General features: G+C 45.1%; 1 protein-coding gene across 1 annotated transcript; it reads left to right on the top strand.

Moving 5' to 3' along the window:
- Positions 1-15,720: 15,720 nt before the first annotated feature.
- On the top strand, positions 15,721-19,831 carry LOC119298844 (cysteine synthase). The gene is made up of 11 exons (XM_037576150.1): positions 15,721-15,847; positions 15,963-16,022; positions 16,122-16,231; positions 16,345-16,402; positions 17,487-17,750; positions 17,852-17,989; positions 18,104-18,155; positions 18,540-18,619; positions 18,825-18,884; positions 19,111-19,191; positions 19,456-19,831. The coding sequence occupies exons 2-11, from the start codon at positions 15,978-15,980 to the stop codon at positions 19,543-19,545; spliced, it is 978 nt and encodes a 325-aa protein (XP_037432047.1). The 5' UTR covers positions 15,721-15,847; positions 15,963-15,977; the 3' UTR covers positions 19,546-19,831.
- The last annotated feature ends 4,184 nt before the right edge of the window (positions 19,832-24,015 follow it).

The following is a 24,015-nucleotide window of genomic DNA, read 5'->3' as shown; positions in this document are numbered from 1 at the left end:
TGCCTGATCCATTTTGAACTTTTTCAAAATTTTGTCAAGGTATGTGCTTTGTGAAAGTCCAATTAGGCGTCTTGATCTATCTCTATAGATCTTTATGCCTAATATGTAAGCAGCTTCACCGAGGTATTTCATTGAAAAACTCTTATTCAAGTATCCCTTTATGCTATCCAGAAATTCTACATTATTTCCAATCAGTAATATGTCATCCACATATAATATCAGAAATGCTATAGAGCTCCCACTCACTTTCTTGTAAATACAGGCTTCTTCGAAAGTCTGTATAAAACCAAATGCTTTGATCACACTATCAAAACGTTTATTCCAACTCCGAGAGGCTTGCACCAGTCCATAAATGGATCGCTGGAGCTTGCACACTTTGTTAGCTCCCTTTGGATCGACAAAACCTTCCGGTTGCATCATATACAACTCTTCTTCCAGAAATCCATTCAGGAATGCAGTTTTGACATCCATCTGCAGAATTTCATAATCATAAAATGCGGCAATTGCTAACATGATTCGGACAGACTTAAGCATCGCTACGGCTGAGAAGGTCTCATCATAGTCAACCCCTTGAACTTGTCGAAAACCTTTTGCGACAAGTAGAGCTTTGTAGACAGTAATATTACCGTCAGCGTCAGTCTTCTTCTTGAAGATCCATTTATTCTCAATTGCTTGCCGATCATCGGGCAAGTCAACCAAAGTCCATACTTTGTTCTCATACATGGATCCCATCTCAGATTTCATGGCTTCAAGCCATTTTGCGGAATCTGGGCTCACCATCGCTTCTTCATAGTTCGTAGGTTCATCATGATCTAGTAGCATGACTTCCAGAACAGGATTACCGTACCACTCTGGCGCGGATCTTACTCTGGTTGATCTACGAGGTTCATTAGTATCTTGATCTGAAGTTTCATGATCATCATCATTAACTTCCTCACTTATTGGTGTAGGTGTCGCAGAAACGGTTTTCTGTGATGTGCTACTTTCCAATAAGGGAGTAGGTACAGTTACCTCGTCAAGTTCTACTTTCCTCCCACTCACTTCTTTCGAGAGAAACTCCTTCTCCAGAAAGTTTCCGAATTTAGCAACAAAAGTCTTGCCTTCGGATCTGTGATAGAAGGTGTATCCAATAGTTTCCTTTGGATATCCTATGAAGACACATTTCTTCGATTTGGGTTCGAGCTTATCAGGTTGAAGCTTTTTCACATAAGCATCGCAGCCCCAAACTTTCAGAAACGACAACTTTGGTTTCTTGCCAAACCACAGTTCATAAGGCGTCGTCTCAACGGATTTTGATGGTGCCCTATTTAACGTGAATGCGGCCGTCTCTAGAGCGTATCCCCAAAACGATAGCGGTAAATCAGTAAGAGACATCATAGATCGCACCATATCTAGTAAAGTACGATTACGACGTTCGGACACACCATTACGCTGTGGTGTTCCGGGTGGCGTGAGTTGCGAAACTATTCCACAATTTTTCAAATGTACACCAAACTCGTAACTCAAATATTCTCCTCCACGATCAGATCGTAGAAACTTTATTTTCTTGTTACGATGATTTTCAACTTCACTCTGAAATCCTTTGAACTTTTCAAATGTTTCAGACTTATGTTTCATTAAGTAGATATACCCATATCTGCTTAAGTCATCTGTGAAGGTGAGAAAATAACGATATCCGCCACGAGCCTCAATATTCATCGGACCACATACATCTGTATGTATGATTTCCAACAAATTTGTTGCTCTCTCCATAGTACCGGAGAACGGTGTTTTAGTCATCTTGCCCATGAGGCACGGTTCGCAAGTACCAAGTGATTCATAATCAAGTGGTTCCAAAAGTCCATCAGTATGGAGTTTCTTCATGCGCTTTACACCGATATGACCTAAACGGCAGTGCCACAAATAAGTTGCACCATCATTATCAACTCTGCATCTTTTGGCTTCAACATTATGAATATGTGTATCACTACTATCGAGATCCAATAAGAATAGACCACTCTTCACGGGTGCATGACCATAAAACATATTACTCATATAAATAGAACAACCATTATTCTCTGATTTAAATGAATAACCATCTCGCATTAAACAAGATCCAGATATAATGTTCATGCTCAACGCTGGCACCAAATAACAATTATTTAGGTCTAATACTAATCCCGAAGGTAGATGTAGAGGTAGCGTGCCGACCGCGATCACATCGACTTTGGAACCGTTTCCCACGCGCATCGTCACCTCGTCCTTAGCTAATCTTCGCTTAATTCGTAGTCCCTGTTTCGATTTGCAAATATTAGCAACAGAACCAGTATCAAATACCCAGGTGCTACTGCGAGCATTAGTAAGGTACACATCAATAACATGTATATCACATATACCTTCGTTCACCTTGCCATCCTTCTTATCCGCCAAATACTTGGGGCAGTTCTGCTTCCAGTGACCAGTCTGCTTGCAGTAGAAGCACTCAGTTTCAGGCTTAGGTCCAGACTTGGGTTTCTTCTCTTGAGCAGCAATTTGCTTGCCGTTCTTCTTGAAGTTCCCCTTCTTCTTTCCTTTGCCCTTTTTCTTGAAACTAGTGGTCTTGTTAACCATCAACACTTGATGCTCCTTCTTGATTTCTACCTCCGCAGCTTTCAGCATTGCGAAGAGCTCGGGAATAGTCTTATTCATCCCTTGCATATTATAGTTCATCACAAAGCTCTTGTAGCTTGGTGGCAGTGATTGGAGAATTCTGTCAATGACGCAATCGTCTAGAAGATTAACTCCCAATTGAATCAAGTGATTATTATACCCAGAAATTTTGAGTATATGCTCACTAACAGAACTATTCTCCTCCATCTTGCAGCTATAGAACTTATTGGAGACTTCATATCTCTCAATCCGGGCATTTGCTTGAAATATTAACTTCAACTCCTGGAACATCTCATATGCTCCATGACGTTCAAAACATCGTTGAAGTCCCGATTCTAAGCCGTAAAGCATGGCACACTGAACTATCGAGTAGTCATCAGCTTTGCTCTACCAGACGTTCATAACATCTGGTGTTGCTCCAGCAGCAGGCCTGGCACCCAGCGGTGCTTCCAGGACGTAATTCTTCTGTGCAGCAATGAGGATAATCCTCAAGTTACGGACCCAGTCCGTGTAATTGCTACCATCATCTTTCAACTTTGCTTTCTCAAGAAACGCATTAAAATTCAACGGAACAACAGCACGAGCCATCTATCTACAATCAACATAAACAAGCAAGATACTATCAGGTACTAAGTTTCATGATAAATTTAAGTTCAATTAATCAAATTACTTAAGAACTCCCACTTAGATAGACATCCCTCTAATCCTCTGAGTGATCACGTGATCCAAATCAACTAAACCATGTCCGATCATCACGTGAGATGGAGTAGTTTCATTGGTGAACATCATTATGTTGATCATATCTACTATATGATTCACGCTCGACCTTTCGGTCTCCGTGTTCCGAGGCCATATCTGTATATGCTTGGCTCGTCAAGTATAACCTGAGTATTCCGCGTGTGCAACTGTTTTGCACCCGTTGTATTTGAACGTAGAGCCTATCACACCCGATCATCACGTGGTGTCTCAGCACGAAGAACTTTCGCAACGGTGCATACTCAGGGAGAACACTTCTTGATAATTAGTGAGAGATCATCTTATAATGCTACCGTCAATCAAAGCAAGATAAGATGCATAAAAGATAAACATCACATGCAATCAATATAAGTGATATGATATGGCCATCATCATCTTGTGCCTGTGATCTCCATCTCCGAAGCACCGCATGATCACCATCGTCACCGGCGCAACACCTTGATCTCCATCGTAGCATCGTTGTCGTCTCGTCAATCTTATGCCTCCACGACTATCGCTACCGCTTAGTGATAAAGTAAAGCATTACATCGCGATTGCATTGCATACAATAAAGCGACAACCATATGGCTCCTGCCAGTTGCCGATAAGTCGGTTACAAAACATGATCATCTCATACAATAAAATTTAGCATCATGTCTTGACCATATCACATCACAACATGCCCTGCAAAAACAAGTTAGACGTCCTCTACTTTGTTGTTGCAAGTTTTACGTGGCTGCTACGGGCTTAAGCAAGAACCGATCTCACCTACGCATCAAAACCACAATGATAGTTTGTCAAGTTGATGTCGTTTTAACCTTCGCAAGGACCGGGCGTAGCCACACTCGGTTCAAGTAAAGTTGGAGAAACAGTCACCCGCAAGCCACCTTTGTGCAAAGCACGTCGGGAGAACCGGTCTCGCGTAAGCGTACGCGTAATGTCGGTCCGGGCCGCTTCATCCAACAATACCGCCGAACCAAAGTATGACATGCTGGTAGGCAGTATGACTTATATCACCCACAACTCACTTGTGTTCTACTCGTGCATATAACATCAAACCATAAAACCTAGGCTCGGATGCCACTGTTGGGGAACGCAGTAATTTCAAAAAAATTCCTACGCACACGCAAGATCATGGTGATGCACAACAACGAGAGGGGAGAGTGTTGTCTACGTACCCTCGTAGACCGCAAGGGAAGCGTTGACACAACGTAGAGGAAGTAGTCATATGTCTTCCCGATCCGACCGATCCGACCGATCCAAGCACACGGCTAAGGAACGATCATGTGGATCAACTTGTGTGTCCTAGGGTGCCCCCCTGCCTCCGTATATAAAGGATCCAAGGGGGGTGCGGCCGGCCTAGAGGAGGGCGCAGGAGGAGTCCTACTCCTACCGGGAGTAGGACTCCCCTCCCGTTTCCTTGTCCAAGTAGGAGAGAGGGGGGGGAAAAGGAAAGGGGGGGCGCCGCCCCTCCCTCCTTGTCCAATTCGGACTAGGGGGAGAGGGGGCGCGCAGCCTGCCCTGGCAGCCCCTTCCTCTTCTCCACTTTAGGCCCATAAGGCCCATTAACCCCCCCGGGGGGTTCCGGTAACCCCCCGGTGCTCCGGTTTTATCCGAAATTCATCCGGAACACTTCCGGTGCCCGAATATAGTCGTCCAATATATCAATCTTTATGTCTCGACCATTTCTAGACTCCTCGTCATGTCCGTGATCACATCCGGGACTCCGAACTAACTTCGGTACATCAAAATGCATAAACTCATACTAACTGTCATCGTAACTTTAAGCGTGCGGACCCTACGGTTCAAGAACAATGTAGACATGACCGAGACACGTCTCCGGTCAATAACCAATAGCGGGACCTGGATGCCCATATTGGCTCCTACATATTCTATGAAGATCTTTATCGGTCAGACCGCATAACAACATACGTTGTTCCCTTTGTCATCGGTATGTTACTTGCCCGAGATTCGATCGTCGGTATCCAATACCTAGTTCAATCTCGTTACCGGCAAGTCTCTTTACTCGTTCCGTAATACATCATCTCACAACTAACATATTAGTTGTAATGCTTGCAAGGCTTATTTGATGTGCATTACTGAGAGGGCCCAGAGATACCTCTCCGACAATCGGAGTGACAAATCCTAATCTCGAAATACGCCAACCCAACATCTACCTTTGGAGACACCTGTAGAGCTCCTTTATAATCACCCATTTACGTTGTGACGTTTGGTAGCACACAAAGTGTTCCTCCGGCAAACGGGAGTTGCATAATCTCATAGTCATAGGAACATGTATAAGTCATGAAGAAAGCAATAGCAACATACTAAACGATCGGGTGCTAAGCTAATGGAATGGGTCATGTCAATCAGATCATTCAACTAATGATGTGACCTCGTTAATCAAATAACAACTCTTTGTTCATGGTTAGGAAACATAACTATCTTTGATTAACGAGCTAGTCAAGTAGAGGCATACTAGTGACACTCTGTTTGTCTATGTATTCACACATGTATTATGTTTCCGGTTAATACAATTCTAGCATGAATAATAAACATTTATCATGATATAAGGAAATAAATAATAACTTTATTATTGCCTCTAGGGCATATTTCCTTCACAATCTTGTTACCGGCAAGTCTCTTTACTCGTTTCGTAATACATCATCTCGCAACTAACTCATTAGTTGCAATGCTTGCAAGGCTTATGTGATGTGCATAGGAACATGTATAAGTCATGAAGAAAGCAATAGCAACATACTAAACGATCGAGTGCTAAGCTAACGGAATGGGTCAAGTCAATCACATCATTCTCCTAACGATGTGATCCCGTTAATCAAATAACAACTCTTTGTCTATGGTTAGGAAACATAACCATCTTTGATTAACGAGCTAGTCAAGTAGAGGCATACTAGTGACACTCTGTTTGTCTATGTATTCACACATGTATTATGTTTCCGGTTAATACAATTCTAGCATGAATAATAAACATTTATCATGAAATAAGGAAATAAATAATAACTTTATTATTGCCTCTAGGGCATATTTCCTTCATAATATGCGGAGCATACTAGAGTTAAATTCGAGTGATGCTGAACCACTATCTAATTCTTCGGCTCTAGGGTTTTTCTCTTGATGGATTTTAAACTCAAATCGCTCAGAGAGTGGGTTGCTCAACAATCTTCTCAGAATCAAACAGAGCAGCCACCGGACAAAGCCGGCGCGGGGTGGCTATTTATAGCTGCAGCCTTCCCAGATGGGAAAGACCATTTTGGACATGTGGTCCAGCCAATGGCCAACCTACACATTCACAACAGTCGGATCTCGGAGCAACGGTAACATTACTTGAGGAACAAGTAATGCTAACTCATCGGTCTGAGACAAATCTCTCGCAGCGAAGAAGATCTTAGTCTCTTGCTGGCAAGTATTTGCTCAAAACACAAATAGATTTCTCTCACAACTTTCATAGGATTTGGCTTTAGCATCAAAGAATCAAAGTTTCAAACACTACACCCCTCTTAATAGTACGGTGGTCCTATGACTCAATAAAAAGAAGAAGAAGAACAAAACAAATGCTACGTCTTTACTTCGTCTTCATTCTCCTCGGACGCAATCATTTTCTTCGGATAGACACCAAACTTACTTCTCTTCAGCAATTTTTAGGGGTCACTCTTGATAATCATCATCTTCGGTGATAACCTTCGCTGCGACGTACGGAGATTATCTTCGTCGTTTGCATCAAACTCCTCGATATCTCAGGGACCTGTTACTCTGTGTGCACTAGCCAAACACATAAGTCCCATACTGTTTATCTCAACAAACTACAAAACATAAGGGCCCTCTCATTGCGCCAACACATTGACATCAATTGATGGGCATCTCCATAGCCCGTTGATTAGCCTCGTCGATGTGAGACTTTATTATTTTTTATCTTCTCCATATCATCTCTACCACTATATTCTATTCCACCCATAGTGCTATATCCATGGTTTGCGCTCATGTATTTCCTGGGGGTTGAAAAAGCTGAAGCACGTTAAAAAGTATGAACCAATTGCTTAGCTGACACCGGGGTAGTGCATGATTTATACTTTGTGTTAAGAAGATGGAGCATGACAAGGCTATATGATTTTTTAGTGATAGCATTCTTTAGCATTGATATTTTGAAAGGCATGATTGTTTATTGGTATGCCTGAGTATTGATATATTTATGTCAAATTATAGACTATTGCTTTGAATCATTTGGATCTAAATATTTATATCACAAAATATATTACATGATGAATATGATAGGTAGCATTCCACATCAAAAATTCTGTTTTTATCATTTACCTACTCGAGGCTGAGCAGGAATTAAGCTTGGGATGTTGATACGTCTCCAATGTATCTATAATTTTTGAGTGTTCCATGCTATTATAATATCAATCTTGGGTGTTTATTATGCAATTAACTTCAATTATGTATCATTTTTTGGGACTAACCTATTAAGATAGTGCTCAGTGCCAGTTGTTGTTTTTTGCTTATTTTTGGCTTTTCAGAAAATCTGTACCAAACGGGGTCCAAACACTACGAAACTTTTTGACGGTTTTTTCTGGACCAGAAGGGATCCTAAAAGTTTCGGGAGAAGACCTGCGGAGCCACGAGGGAGCAACAAGCCCACAGGGCACGCCCCAGGGGGGCGCGCCCCCTAGGATTGTGGGCCCTTCGTGGCACCTCTTGACCTAATTCCACTTCTATAACTTCTCAAATATTCCCAATACATCAGAGAGCCACCTAAAATACTTTTTCTGCTGCCGCAAATTTATGTTCTTTGGAGATCCCATCTGGAGGCCTTTTTCGGTACTCTGAAGAGAAGGGATCGATCGTGGAGGGCCTCTACATCAACCTTCCTACCCTTCCGATGATGTGTGAGTAGTTTACCACAGACCTACGGGTCCATAGCTAGTAGGTAGATGGCTTCTTCTCTTTCTTTGATCTTCAATACAATGTTCTCCTCGATGTTCTTGGAGATCTATTCGATGTAATCCTTTTTTGCGATGTGTTTGTTGGGATCCTATAAATTGTGGGTTTATGATCAGATTATTCATGAATATTATTTGAGTCTTTTCTGAATTCTTATATGCATGATCAAGCTTTGTATTTCTCTTTGATTTATCGGTTTGGTTTGGCCAACTAGATTGATTTATCTTGCAATGGGAGAGGTGCTTTGTGATGGGTTCGATCTTGCGATGCTCAATCCCAGTGACAGAAAGAGACATGACACATATTTGTATCATTGCCATTGAGAATAAAAAGATGAGGTTTATTCATATTGATTGGGTTTACTTTGTCTACATCATGTCATCTTACTTAAGGTGTTGCTTCATTATTTATGAACTTAATACTCTAGATGCATGCTAGATAGCAGCCGATGTGTGGAGTAATAGTAGTAGATGCAGGCAGTAGTCAGTCTACTTGTCTCGGATGTGATGCATATATACATGATCATTGCCTTGAATATCATCATAACTATGAGCTTTTCTATCAATTTCTCAATAGTAATTTGTTTACCCATCGTATGCTATGTTCAAGAGAGAAGTCTCAAGTGAAAACTATGGCCCTGGGTCTATCTTTATCATATATTAAAATCAAAAAATACCTTACTGCAACTTATTTACCATTATTTTATTTTGTATTTTTATTTGTCTATCTACCATTATCAGACTAGATCCTTGCAATTAACTGCCGAGGGGATTGACAACCCCCTTGATTGCGTTGGGTGCAAGTATTTTTTTTTTCTTTTGTGTGTAGGTGTTGTTCACGAGATCTTGCATGGTTCTCCTACTGGATTGATAACCTTAGTTGTTAACTGAAGGAGATACTTATCTCTAATGTACTACATCATCCTCCCCTCTTCAAGGAAATCCCAATGCAACTCACAAGTAGCACATGACACTTCACCATGTTGGTCCTAGGGAAAGGTATTGGGGAGTAATAAGTAGATGATGGGTTGCGAGAGTGATAAGAAGTTTAAACCCTAGTTTATGAGTTATTCTGTAAGGGGCTGTTTGGATCCATAAGTTTCATGCTATAGTTAGATTTATCTAAATTCTTATTTCGTAGTTACGGATACTTGCGAGAGAGGTTAATCATAAGTGGGTTGCTTGTTCAAGTAAGAACAGCACCCTAGCACCGGTCCACCCACATATCAAATTATAAAAGAAGTGAACGCGAATCAACTGAACATGATGAACGTGACTAGACGAGAATTCCTATGTGCCGTCGAGAACGCTTTGCTCATTATAAGTACTTTCAGCTTGTCATTTGCTATAAAAAGGATTGGGCCAGCTTGCTGCACTCTTGTTACTATTGTTATTTGTTGCGAATTACCTCGTTACAAAACTATCGTTATCACTACTTACAGGACTTGCAGAGAATACCTTACTGAAAACCGTTTTTCATTTCCTTCTGCTCCTCTTTGGGTTTGACACTCTTACTTATCGAAAAGACAACGATTGATCCCCTACACTTGTGGGTCATCAAAGGGGCCCACCAATATTGATGTGAAGACTAGTTCACTCTTCCTGCCTATGCAGAGCCCGCCATTGACGTGACTGATACATCCATAATTTCCATTTTGTCCAATTTGCATGCCTCGCTGGCTCACGCATTGAATGCCGATGACCGTCGCATTTCTCATGACATGTCGATTGACCTACTAGCCGCCTATATAACTAGTGGCTGCCCAGCATGTGCCACAGGCACCTTCCCCACACCCACTTTCACACCCTTATCATTGCATGCTGATAACCCACATACATAGGAGATCTATTATAGGCTTTTCGGTAAATAAAAGTGTCGAACTCGGCGAAGAGTAGTAGGAATTGGTTGATGAAAACTGGTAAAAATCACTAAAAGCTGTAAATATTTTTTTTTATTGTAGTTTGTTTGATCACAAAATAATTGCTAGGGCGTAAATTGTAATAACAAAAGTGAAACAGGTAAGCGAGTGACCCAATTCTGACCCACAAGCATAAGGTATCTATCGTACCCTTTTCTATGAGTATATAAGAGTGTCAAAAGCAATGAGAAATCAGAAGGAATTGAGACCTGGAACGGTTCATTCGTCTCACGGGTTCCTCTCGTACGTACGTACGCACTGCTTCTCCTGAATAGACTTTTGCGTGAGACTGGAATTCCTGACAATTATACGTACGTTGGAACATCTTCAGCCGTCGCCTTCCATCACATCCGCCATTGTTTAGTCGGGTCCAATCTTGGATTTCGTCGAGATTTCCTTGATATATACTTTTATGGTTCGTACAAGGAAAACCATTGGCCGTCTGGTGTTTTATCTGCCGTGGAATTCCAAGCGGAGACTAGCTAGCTGCGTTCTTCAGGCACCGGTAAGTCAGTCGTGTTTCCGTGTCACCGGTAGTTTCCACGGGCACAAGACTAATCGACGTCGTTGATGGTTCTTGAGGTAAGCATATATATACTCCAGTATATGGGTTGACGATGACTTTGTGATCGACCAGCTGATCTGATCACCGGTGGAACCAACGTTAGCTAGGAGTAGTTAGCTACACGGTTTTGCCATTGAGTATGTGAACTCAGGGACCGGTGGAATCAACGTTAGCTGAGTAGTTAGGGCATCTCTAGCCACGCCCCAACAGGCTCCCCAGGTGACTTTTTCGGCGTTGGCGCTGAAAAAGCGCCCCAGTCGCACCTTCAAGACGTCGAAATCCGCCGGTTTGACCCATTTTTGGGCCCGGCGATCGCAGGCCGAACCCGGCGCACTGGGGGGCGCTCGGGGGCTCCGGCGCAAGGAAAAAGCATGTCTGGCCCATACCGTCAGGCGAAAAGTTAAGTCTTTCTTTCAGATTCGCCTCCCACCCCCCGCGCGCTCGGCCGCCAACCGGCTTTACCCCGGCGCCGACACCGCTAGATAGACATTCTCACCGGAAAAAGAGCAGAGGTTTCGCCAAGGTAGCCTCTCCACCATCGACTGGGCGATTTTTCCGGCGTTTCCGGCCACGGAGGGCGGTGTAGCGGCGGGTGCGTGCCCACCGCGCCCGCAAGGTGTTCGTCGATTTGCCTGCCTCAGCAATTGACTCGGACGATGAGAAAGCGCTCGCCGCGCTGCTGGAGGAGGAAGCCGAGGCCGACGTCCAGGAAGAGGAACATCTCATGGTCCTCGCCGCCCTGCTGGCGAGCAATAAAAAGCCGCGGCGAGGTGGCTCGGCGCCGGGGCGGATGAAAGCAAAGAACCAGCATCGTCTCGAAGGCTACTGCATGCTCTACTCCGACAACTTCGCCGATGCTCCACTGCATGGCGGCAAAACATTTCGGCGCCGTTATCAGATGAGCCAAAAGCTCTTTCTCAGGATTGTGAATTCCATCCGGGAGTTCGACAGCTACTTCAAGTGCAAGATGGGTTGCACCGGCAAACTTGGATTCACCTCGATCTAGAAGTGCACGACAGCGATGAGGATGCTTGCATACGGAGCTCCCGGTGATTCACTCGACGACTATGGGCGCATGGCCGAGTCCACCACCATTGAGTGTTTCTACAAGTTTTGTCGGGCAGTGGTGGCAGTGTTTGGACCGCAATACTTGCGAACACCCAATGCGGAAGGCACTGCTCGGATCCTAGCATAGAATGCAGCAAGGGGATTTCCTGGAATGCTTGGAAGCACCGACTGCATGCATTCGAAATGGAAGAACTGCCCATTTGCTTGGCAGGGGATGTACAAAGGCGCCAAAGGCGGTTGCAGTGTGGTACTTTGGGCGGTGGCCACACAGGACCTCTGGATTTGGCACTCTTTCTTTGGTATGCCAGGAACTCACAATGACATTAACGTGTTGCAGTGCTCCCCTGTCTTTGCCAAGCTTGTTGAAGGTCATTCTCCTCCGGTGAACTTCGAGGTCAACGGGCGGCACTACAACAAGGGGTACTACCTAGCTGATGGCATCTATCCGAGATGGTCTACATTTGTGAAGACTATCTCAAACGCTGTGCCAGGAGGCAAGAAGTCCCACTTTGCCAAGGTGTAGGAGGCTTGCAGGAAGGATGTCGAGCGGGCATTTGGTGTGCTCCAATCTCGATTTGTTGTTGTCTGGTACCCTGCTCAGACCTGGTCGAAAGATCAAATGTGGGAGATCATGACTTGCTGTGTCATCTTGCATAACATGATCATCGAGAGCGAGCAGGAAGAGCCAGTGTTTGACACTAACCATACTACAGGCAGGGTCCTCTAGCCGAAGTTGATCACCAGCTACCGGCAACCTGGACTGTCTACCTCAATATGCGTCAGGAGATCCGAGACCCACAGGTGCATCATCAACTGCAGCAGGATCTGGTGGAGCACCTATGGAGGATCAAGGGTGACGCCTAGCTCGACGTGTGATGAAATATGGGTTTTTATTTGTTGAACTATATAATTTGTATTGAACTAATTGTTGTTGCACTATTTTGTTGAACTATTTGATTTTCTGTGATGAACTATGTGATAAAAGTATTTATGTTCAGAATTCAACGCCGAACCACGACAAACCACGCTGAATATGGGCCGATTCTCGCCCATATGAAGCTTTTATTCGTCAAAAGTGGGCTGAAAACTGGGGCCAATATCGGTGTGAGGGCGATGGCTGAATGTCCAACCGCCCCAGTGCCGATTGTACCGCCGGCTCGTCCAAGCGGCGATTTTTATGTCTTCTGGGGGGCCAACGGCTGCAGATGCTCTTAGCTACACGGTTTTGCCATTGAGCATGTGAACTGAGGGGAGTCCGGAGAGCTTAATTAGGAGATTTGCCGACGGTGGAAGATTTAATTTGCCCACCGGCCGGCACGCGGAGGCAGTGCTCGACGGCGACGTCAACAATAGGCCGCACAGACGGGAGCTAGCTGGAAGCCAAAAAAAGACAACGTTGCCGTCGTCGCCCTCTCCACGTATGCATCCATGCATACACAAACCAAAACAAAGGCAAACAAGCCAAATAAGCAATGATGTGATTGTGCGGGCATGCATGTATGTATGTATGTATTGGCCCCTCGAAAATCATAAGGGCATTACTAAAAGAAAATTACTCAAAAAAAATCGTAGGGGCAATTTATAAGCTAAATTAGTTTCAGAAAATATTCGCTGTCCAAGATAAGGATATGCTGGATGATCTTCGATGATACACTGTGTGTACATCTATTCTTTTTTTTTAAATGGCACACGGCATCGTTGGAAATGAATGACAGATGGCTTCGAGCGGAGCAAAAGATGCCCACTTGATTAAGAAAGCATGCAAGATATCGAATTATCTGGTGGCTGGTGGAGGAAGGTACGTCCCTACCAACTACTCCCTTCGTCTTATAATATAATAGCATTTTAGACACGATTAAGTACGCACCGACGTCAAGTATGTGTCAACAATATGTCTTATTCAGGGCACAGAAACCATGATGACGCTCATAACACCACAGTATGTTCTCGTCGTGAAGGATCTCATATGTGATGCGACATATTTAGATGGTTTCAGTGAAATTATCCATATAATCACCTGAAATGCGTGGTAATCGCAGCGTGAGATGACTGGAACCTAACGGTCAACTCTAACAGCCACTTGTAGTTTGTTACATGCGAGAATGGTTCGAATCGTCAATCAACAACACGGCAATGCTCAAATCCTTGAAAAATACAAACAATTATGGATCAGAATAATTTTCCATTTTTCACAGGATGCCGATCGTCCAACCCAGAAGATAACTGAATTTCAAGCACATATCTGTACATTCATATTTATGCATAGCCTTTCTTTTCTTTTTTTGCGGGGGATATTTATGCATAGCCAGTCGACTATCCACTTGCTTGTGTCTGCCTCTAACCAAGATCACCATCCTATCCATCCACGAAAGTCTAGCCAAATCTTTGGCCTCGAACCCGACATAAACACGTTTGTGGACCGGAATTTATCTCTATTTCCACATGCATAATACATATCTGTTCTAAACCATGTCTGTTCTAAACACGTCTTGTACTAACTCACACTCAAGATATCCACGCCATCCATCCATCATCCAGTAGCCATCTGATGGCGCCAAATACCGTCCATACACGTCTCCATACAACGACTAACTCCAAATAAGAAATGATGTGGTGTGTGTGATATGATTGTACGGGCATGTATGTGTTGGCCCCTGAAAATTTGTAGGGACGACTTGTAAGCTAAAATAGTTTCAGAGAAGATACATTATCCAGGATACACTATCACGTGGAGTAGACTAACAGAAAGATTGTCAGGTATATATGGCAAATGATATCTTCAAGAACGAATGACAGATGGCTTGGAGCATGGGAAAGATGGCCATGGAAGAAACCAACATATTGAATTACTCGATGGAGGAAGCTAGTACCAACTGGCATATATTTTTTGTGGTTCTTTCTAGGATGATTGTCCGGTACCATCAAGTGGTTACGTATATTTGCACAAGACAATCGCAACCAACCCTAGCTACAAACTATCAATAGTACCACGTACGTACCATATTAGTGCATCTGCTTCATGGCATTTTAGACGTTTCGGTAACATTGACCTATTCCAGATGGTTTCGGTGAAATCATTCACCAAAATAGGTGACACTATGTTTATATGATAAAGCACAAGGCGCGATAATCATATATTGAGATGACCGGAAACCATCGGTCAAGTCTCGCGGAAACGACGACGGTTGGAGTTGTCAATCCACATCATGATAACATTCAGAACCTGAAATGTGAATATCTCTGATCCAGAATAATTCTCTATTTATTTTGGCATGACACCGGGCAGTGGCGGAGCTTCAGCAAGGCTACATGGGCCATGGCCCGCCCAGCTTTGCACCACCTCCTCCTATTATAGCCGGCCCATGGGCCGGGAAAAAACCAATTTCATGCAATTTAGCCTACCCAGCCCGCCCAGGAATTTGCTGCAAGCTCCGCCACTGACACCGGGGCCGTTCGGTCTAGAACACGACTGAATTTCCAAACACGCATCCACGTATTACCGCATTTTCTCTTAGCCGCTTCTAATCGAGATCGCCGTCCTATGCGTTAACAAAAATCCAGTCAAATAAGATATCCGATCTCGAACCTGACATAAAAACGCAGAATAATTCTCCATTTCAACACGACGTTGATGTTCTTTCTGAACTCATGAAAACTGAATTTTCAACACATCTGCATTTATGTATGCAGCCGTCTTGTGCTCCTTCACTCAAGGTCGCCATGATCCATCCACACATATCCGGTCCACGAGCGCCAGCCGCCTCCGGCCGGGCCCGCCCGCAGCGTCACGGTGCACCGTGGACCGCGCCTTCGTGCGGAGCCGGGGCCCTCCCCCCAATCTCCTCCACCAACCTCTCTCCTGTATAAAGCCTCGCGGCCCCCGCCTGCCTCCTCCCACCAGTTCCAGGACAACCAGCAGCGGCCGCCACTTCGTCCAGCTCCAGCTCCGGGAGGATCACTTCGCTGTCGAATCGGTAATACCACGGTGAAATTCGCCTCTTTTCCGTCGCCCTTCCGTTAGATTCGTTGGTGGTTTCGATTGATGTGTCCGTGCGCCGGAGGATAAAACAGAGTTCTTGATTTGTGTAGCTCGTCGACGGCGGGATGGGGGAGGCGTCATCTCCGGCGATCGCCAAGGATGTCACCGAGGTGAGCTGATTTGTCTGCCTCGATGCGTCGGTGTTTGGGGATGGCCGGCCGGCCGGATTTGGTTTGGCGTGCTGATTTATTCTCGGTGTTGCCATGTAGCTGATCGGGAACACGCCGTTGGTGTACCTCAACAAGGTGACCGACGGGTGCGTGGGGCGCGTCGCCGCCAAGCTCGAGTCCATGGAGCCCTGCTCCAGCGTCAAGGACAGGTCAGCTACCTGCCCCCTCTGTTTTTCCTAGATCCCCATCCATGCTCTGAGGACAGAGGCCCTGGTTTGCTCTCTAGATTTGAGCTGAGGATTCGTTACTTGTTCTTGTGCAGGATTGGATACAGCATGATCACCGACGCGGAGGAGAAGGGGTTCATCGTCCCAGGCAAGGTGGGTAACATCGACCCCTCCCCCTACCACTCTTTTGGTGTGTTTCCCCTGTTTTGTTGTACTCATGCAATTTTACAACAGTTTGGCGTTACCAACGATGATTTGGGCTCCCTGGAATAGAAGTACTTATTACCTGTGATTTTGGTAGTACTGTATGTATTTATTAGCTGTGACCTGACTGGCTTCGGTTCAGGAGAAAACAGAGGTCAAGGGAATTTAGCATCTAGTCTCTTCTAATTGGGTTAACTAGTCAGGTCAAGACGTATACATAAGAAATGAAGGAATCGACTCACTCGGCGCTAAGAATTTTTCGTTCTTCTTCTCAGTGTTGCCATACATCTCTATTGGAACTAGAGTTACATATCTGGCACTATGAATTCTATGGTTCAGGGATATGGCATTGATTTGCAGTACTATTCTATTCATTTCCTCCTGCACCAGCTCCTAGTTGTTTGACTTGCACAGCTGCTTTGCGTTGGCATTTAGGTCAACCCTTCACCAACATATAGGTTCAGCTTTCACCTGAACCAAGCAGTAGTAATTTGGAGCCTCTCTGTTTAATGCTTCACGATCCCTTTCATGGATGATGATATGATATGCTGCCCCCTATTTGGTGCTAGGGATTTTTCGTGTTCCGTTTCAGGGTTGCCAGTTGACCATTTCTACTAGAGTTGTATATATTCCACGGTGTCTGGAATCTATGGTTCATTTATGTAGCCTTGATTTGCACAGTATTATTCGTTTTCTCCTGCACCTGCACCTAGTTGTTTGACTTGTCCAGCTGCTCCGCGTAAGCATTTACGTCAACCCTTCACCAACAACACCTTACACCTGAACTAAGTATATTAATCTAGAGCCTCTCTATTTAAATACTTACCACGCCTTCCATGAATCATGATATGCTGCCCCTTATTTGCAATCTTAAAAATAATACTTGTGCACCTGGCCGTTTGATTCATGCTGACAAGTTGTTTTAAGCAAGCACTTTCTGCAAACTTTTTGTAAAGCTACGTTTACTAAAAAATTCAGATTGCTAGGATCTTGGTTTGCTGATATTTTGCTTTCCATGTGAATGGTTTTCCAGAGTGTGCTGATTGAGCCAACCAGTGGCAACACAGGCATTGGGCTGGCCTTCATGGCTGCTGCGAAGGGTTACAGACTTGTACTCACAATGCCCGCCTCCATGAGTATGGAGAGGAGAATCATCTTGAAGGCTTTTGGTGCTGAGCTGATCCTCACCGACCCACTCTTGGGAATGAAAGGAGCTGTCCAAAAGGCAGAAGAGCTGGCAGCAAAGACACCCAACTCATACATCCTTCAGCAGTTTGAGAATGCTGCCAACCCAAAGGTGTGGCATAATTTATCATTTTTGTTTGGACAACATCTTTATTCCCATGTTTGATGTTTGCTTCCGAGCTCCTAGTTCTTAGGTTTAAATATTTTGTGCAGATTCATTATGAGACAACTGGGCCTGAAATCTGGAAAGGCACAGGAGGAAAGATCGATGGCCTTGTTTCTGGCATCGGGACAGGTGGTACCATTACTGGAACTGGAAAATACCTCCAAGAGCAAAATCCTAACATCAAGGTAAGCACTACAAATCGTTATGCACACTACAATGTTAGCTGCCAACGTTGACCAACTAACATTTCTTCCTGTATGAGAAATAGTATCTGATTTTATTGTGTTTTCTCATGTAAGCTCTACGGTGTGGAGCCTACCGAGAGTGCTATCTTAAATGGTGGAAAGCCTGGTAATGTTTCCTTCTGTATCACATTCCATTCATTCTAAATACATTCACTCATTAAATTCATCTCGTAATATCCATTAACAGAAATGGTCAAGTTCCCCCAACCACAACCACTAGCATCTAAAAAAATTGAGTTTCTCTTTGCATTGCCTTTGACTTGTCATCTGAAATACCTTGTCAATATTATTGTAATATAAATAAGAATACTCAGATGGTTAACTATTTCCAATATGGCCTCATGAGGCGCCTTTTTCTGGAGGTCCGTAATGTGAGAAAGATGTCCGTTAGGAAGAAACAACTTTGTACAGCATTTTGCACCAAAAATGTTCTGCTTTGATTCTTGACACTGCTTGTTCTGTACCAACAAGATTCAGTTATTGTGAGCAGGACCACACAAGATCCAAGGAATTGGAGCTGGTTTTATCCCTGGTGTCTTGGATGTTGACATCATTGATGAAACCATACAGGTGATTTTTCTTCTTGCACTAAGTAGAGTTGTAGAGAAGGCACTATATAAGAAAATTTCCGCCACATATCTTTTTGCTTAGTTGTTCCTAATTTTTCAATCCTCCCGCGAGAATAGAAGTTTGCTGGATATTTCCTGTTTATCTTTCCATATGTCTGCATCTTTTACCCTGGTGTAACCTTTGGTCCGTTCAAATTGTATGCCAGGTTTCAAGTGATGAGTCCATTGAGATGGCAAAGTCTCTGGCATTGAAAGAAGGATTGCTGGTGGGGTTTCTTTCGAACATTTATCTATTACTCCCTCTGTCCCAAAATAAGTGCCTCAACTTCGTACTAACTTTAGTACAAAGTTGTACTGAGCTTGAGACACTTATTTTGGGACGAAGGGAGTATTAAGCAGTATCGTGCACACATTTTTTTTATCCAATCTGTCTGTATGGGTCAATCAGAACCAAGTGTTTGCATCAGCCATTGACTATCTAAATAATTGTAGGTTGGAATCTCTTCTGGTGCTGCTGCAGCAGCTGCAATCAAGGTTGCTCAGAGGCCTGAAAATGCAGGGAAACTCTTTGTTGTAAGTGGCACATTCCCTCCTGGTAGTTTCTAGCATGCCTCTTTCCCCTGAAAATTCATCTGATCTACCTAATAAGCAAAACACAAATGAATTGATCTAATGAACTACAGATTTATTTACTCTTGAATACCCTATAGAGAGATATCTGTACTTGTCAACTCTCATACGGCAAACTAACCTATTCCACCAAGTGAAGAGAGGCTGCCTTTTAGCAGCAATCTAGTACATGTTGCATCCATATGCTGACATTTCACACCTGTGTAGGTTGTATTCCCAAGCTTCGGAGAGCGCTACCTTTCGTCGGTGCTCTTCCACTCCATCAAGAAGGAGGCCGAGAGCATGGTGGTCGAGTGACTCTCGGGACTCCTCAAGCGCGCGAAGCTGTTCTCCAAAGCCAAATCCCTACATTCGTAGGAGCCCTCCTACAGAAATAAAAGCTTTGGCGTCCCTGCTAGTGTTGGTCTGACATCAAGTCCTGTCAAGTTTTAATCCCACTTTGTTTAGCAATGGGGAATACTTTTGTGTTGGCCTTGTGGTGTTTAGCGATTTGAATTACCTCTTGCATGCCCTGTATATTGAACTCCTCTGTGGTCCATATGTCAGCCAGTGTGAAATAAAACATCATGGTGCCATACATGTCTGAATCTTTGTTTTCCTTTTCTATAACGGGGCTGACAATTACATAGTCGCTTGGAAAAAGAAACTGGTTTGGTCGAATCAATCTGGACCGTCGGATTGAAAGCGTCGGACCGTCAAAATGAATCTTGGGCTATGTACAATCTGAGCGGCAGTAAGTCTAACAGGCTTCCACCCACATGACTCAGCCTGCTTCGACTATGCGGGCCCTAAATCGGGCTCTCCAGCGACACTGCGGTGTGCCCCGTCTTATTTATCCTCGGGGAACCCTAAAAAAAATATCCTCGGGGCTTTCGCGTGGGACTCGACTAAATCGGCAAAAAAAAGGCGCTTAAAACTGTGTTTTTTAAACAGCGCTTAAAAAAGTTACTCCCTCCCTCTGTTCATTTTCGTAAGACGTTTTAGACAGCTGAAATTGAACTGTTTTAGGTGTTATCTTAAATGTCTAAAACGTTCACTTTTGTAAGACGTTTTAGACAGTTGAAATTGAACTGTTTTAGGTGTTATGTTACATTGAACTGTTTTAGGTGTTGTCTTTATAAATATCTAAAACGTCTTACAAAAATGAACGGAGGGAGTATTTCACTTGAGAATGTCAATTAGGCAATAGTGCTGAATCATTGGTGCTCCTAGTCCTTGCTTGCAGCTAGCAGCTAGCTTGGGTTTGACGGGACAAAAAGGAGGCACATGTAATACAGGCTATGTTCCATTGCTCTCATCTTGTTTCTGTTCACTGTAATGCACTCCGGAGTACACATGATGCATTTATGTTAGGCTGCCCCTCCCACCCTCCCATGTGTATGTACCACGAGAGCAGAGCATTGAGCAGCTTCTACGCTCTACCTATGCTACTCCAGTATGCTTTGGGACAGGTACAAAATACGTATTTATGATGGTCATCTCAACATCTGAATCTGTGATGTTGGCAAGTTTGACATGTCTAGTGAGTTTGTTTCTGCACAACACATGGCTGCCCTGCTCATATGCTACATGCATGGAGTCTTTATTTCATCAGACACTAGTTTTATTTTGTTACAAACATGTTAATGGCAATTAGGCAAACCTGTTATGTGGTTCAAGGAGAAAGAGGGGGTGAGTGACGGAATGTCAATTAGGCCAACTTCAATTGTCGACCCCAAACGAACGTTCGTTTTGTCCGGATTTTGTCCGTTTGGGTAGGGCAATGGGGCGGCGTCCGGCCGTTTTCCTGGATGCACCGGCTGTGCGCCCAACGCACGGCCACATTTTGTTCGACGCCCTGAATTTTTTTTTGCAAATAAAATTTTGTCACTGTGGCCATAGTTCATGCCGGCAACAAAGCCAACGGCCGGCAAACATATGCCAGCCTACAAAATGATCAACCACCAAGGTGTCACGACGGCAACAAAGCCAGCGGTCGGCACACTAGCCAGCCTTCAAAATGAACAACCCCAAGTTCTCTCACCGGCAACAAAGCCAGCGCCCGGCACACTTGTCAGCCTTCAGAAAGGCCATAGTCCACGGCGAGTTCTCCCCTAGTTCATGTCGTCTTGGTTGAACATCTCCTTTTGCTTCTTCTCTTCGGGGACATGTTAGTCAAGTCCACGCTCATAATTGCCAGTGCCACCTCTTCTGCTTTGGTATTGGCATTGATGGCCTCGATCGCGAGCTTCTTCAATTGGGCGGCCTCCTCCATGTCGAGCTTCCTCTTGGCGGCCTCCTTCATGTCAAGCTTCTTCGTTTGTGGCTCTAAATATATCTTCATTTGCTCCTCCTTTCCTTGGCGCTTCCTCTCCTCCCTCACTTCCTTTTGAGTCATCATGTTGTGCAAAGTTTCTTGCAAGGCGATAGATGCTGCATCACGCTTCTCGTCAAGCTTCGAGTTGGTCTTGCCCCTCGGCCTCTTAAGCACATCTCCATTCCCAGCAACGGTCACCAGCCCTCCTTTCTTCTTTAGAGCGGCATATTGATCTTTCAACTTGGGACAATCTTTGATGAGCGACCAACAATGGGTGAGAGAGAATGGCTTGTTCTTGTGTTGGGCCTTGAATTCTTCCAAAGATTGAAATGCCTACACAATCAAAGAGAAGGCTACAAATGTAATAACGAAGAACCCAAGATGCAACAAACATGACATGACATAGCAATGCAAATAGGAGAGGTCATACCAAGTCACCCATGCCTAGGCCACTCACATGACGGGCTTCAACGCTCTCAAGCGCGGCACAATACTTGTTGCATTCTTGTTGAATGAACCCACATCTCCTTTGGATTGAGTTGATGCCACGGGTGCTCGCAAACTTTTAGGGCGGCAACTTCCTCCGTTAATGAAAGGTCGTATGAACTCTCGTCCAAAAAACGGATCCTTTTTGCTCGGCACCGGTCTTGGGATCTTGGCCTATCTCCATCCAACTCTCGCAAATCAACATGTCCTCTACTTTGGTGTATGATCCCGTGCGAATGCTTTGCTTCCTCCTTTGTGCCTCGGCTCTTTGGGTGAGCTCGTCGATAAATAATGGCTCCTCCGCAATGTCAACCTCTTCTTCCTCATCTTCGCAATACATGTCCTCATCTTCATGCCATGAGTTGCCATGGTTGTCGGCCGCTTCTTCTTCATGGACACCGTAGTGGTCGGAACCATCTTGGTCACGACCGTCTTGGCTTTGGGTCTCATCTGGATCGAAGCATTGGCCTTGGCCGTCGGGGTGGAAGACCTAGCCACGGCCTTCGTAGATGACTTTCTCCATGAACGCGTTGTAGTCAGGGTCGTCGGCCGCCAGCGTCGTTGGCATTTCGTTGAATAGGTTGCGGGGGTCAGGAAGGTTGGTCGTAGGAATCGACCGACTCTGCTTCCTTTGCATCCCATCGGTCGACTGGCCTGCGCCGTTGTACCCAGGCATGACGTTGAGGCCGATGACGGTTGGGTTGGCAGGGGTGGCCGACGCGATCACGCTGTCGTCCAGCGACATGGAGAACCGGGTCTGGGCATGCTGATGTGACGCATGAAAACCGGGCATCTCCAGTGTTATAGAGGAGCCCAGCAGCGAAGGGCGAACGACCGACGAGTTTGTGCTCGCCGCGGCCATGGCGGCAGAGGAGAGAATGGTCGGCCCAGATCAGCACAACCCTAGCATGAAGAGGGCATGCGTCGTCGTTGCCTGCGTGGCCTTGGCGAGGATGGCCTCGTTTTGGTCGACGACGGCCTTGTGCTGCATGGCGTGCGGCATAGTCGGCAACAGCTTTCTTCTTCGCCGCAACGGTCTGCTGGGCCCTCTTGGCTGATTCGATGTCAAGCCGCGCGGCCTCAGCCGGCGTGAGCTCCGACCACTCTTTCTTCCTCTTCTTCGTCGCGGGGCGAAAGGTAGTGGCGGTCTAGTCGGCAGGTTTCTTCGTGGCGCCGGCCATGGAGGAGGGAGGGGAGGGGGTGCGTGGAGGATTTTGGGAAAAGGAGGGAAAGTGGGCGCGTTGTGTCCCCGATGGGCGGGCCAGGAGAGGACAAGGGCGCACGTCCGGCTCGTCCGCGCGCTGTCCGTTTCGACGTAAACACGGCCCAAATTTGGACCGAAAATGCGTCGGCGGCGAATGAAAAACGGACATTTGTTCGTTTGCTCCCGCGCGCTAGGCCGCGATTTGTGTCAGTTTACCCTCAAACGGACGCGGCCGGACCAAATATTTGTGGTCGTGTGTTGGAGTTGGCCTTTGGTAGTAGTGCTGAATCATTGATGCTCCTAGCTTGCAGCTGGCTGCTAGGTTTTACAGGACAGAAAGGGTGCACATGTAATGCAGCTCGGCTAGCCTCTTTCTGGTCACTGTACTGGAGCACACACGATGCATTGATTTTTAGGTACCAGTAGTACACTAGTGCCCCTCCACATGTACCACGAGAGGCTTGACCAGCTTCTCTATGCTGGGAGACAGCTATGAAAAATATTGATGGTCATCTGAATCTGTGATGTGCATATGCATGGTGCAGGAAAGAGATGGCCCTGAGAGATTGCAGGGAACATCTACTAATCTGCAAACAGATGTTGGAACTTATGTGGGACTTGAAGATTGCAGAAACAAGAAGAAAATATCTATCTCATTTGCACACCAGCAAAAGCACACCCCCAGCCCTCACAGGAAAATTTGATAAATCCAATGTAAACAACTCTGAGCATCAGCATACACAACACATGGACTCCAGTAACCTGTGTGATCACTCATGCT

This window comes from Triticum dicoccoides, chromosome 5A, assembly GCF_002162155.2.
Source record: "Triticum dicoccoides isolate Atlit2015 ecotype Zavitan chromosome 5A, WEW_v2.0, whole genome shotgun sequence".
Classification (NCBI taxonomy): domain Eukaryota; kingdom Viridiplantae; phylum Streptophyta; class Magnoliopsida; order Poales; family Poaceae; genus Triticum; species Triticum dicoccoides.
Note: the sequence above shows the minus strand (reverse complement) of the source record. Positions and strands in the feature narration are given on the sequence as shown.

Coding starts and splice junctions, on each gene's coding strand:
- LOC119298844 (XM_037576150.1), top strand. CDS start 15,978: ATGGGGGAGGCGTCATCTCCGGCGATCGCCAAGGATGTCACCGAG. Junction 16,403..17,486: donor GGTTCATCGTCCCAGGCAAG/GTGGGTAACATC, acceptor ATGGTTTTCCAG/AGTGTGCTGATTGAGCCAAC. Junction 17,751..17,851: donor AGAATGCTGCCAACCCAAAG/GTGTGGCATAAT, acceptor TATTTTGTGCAG/ATTCATTATGAGACAACTGG.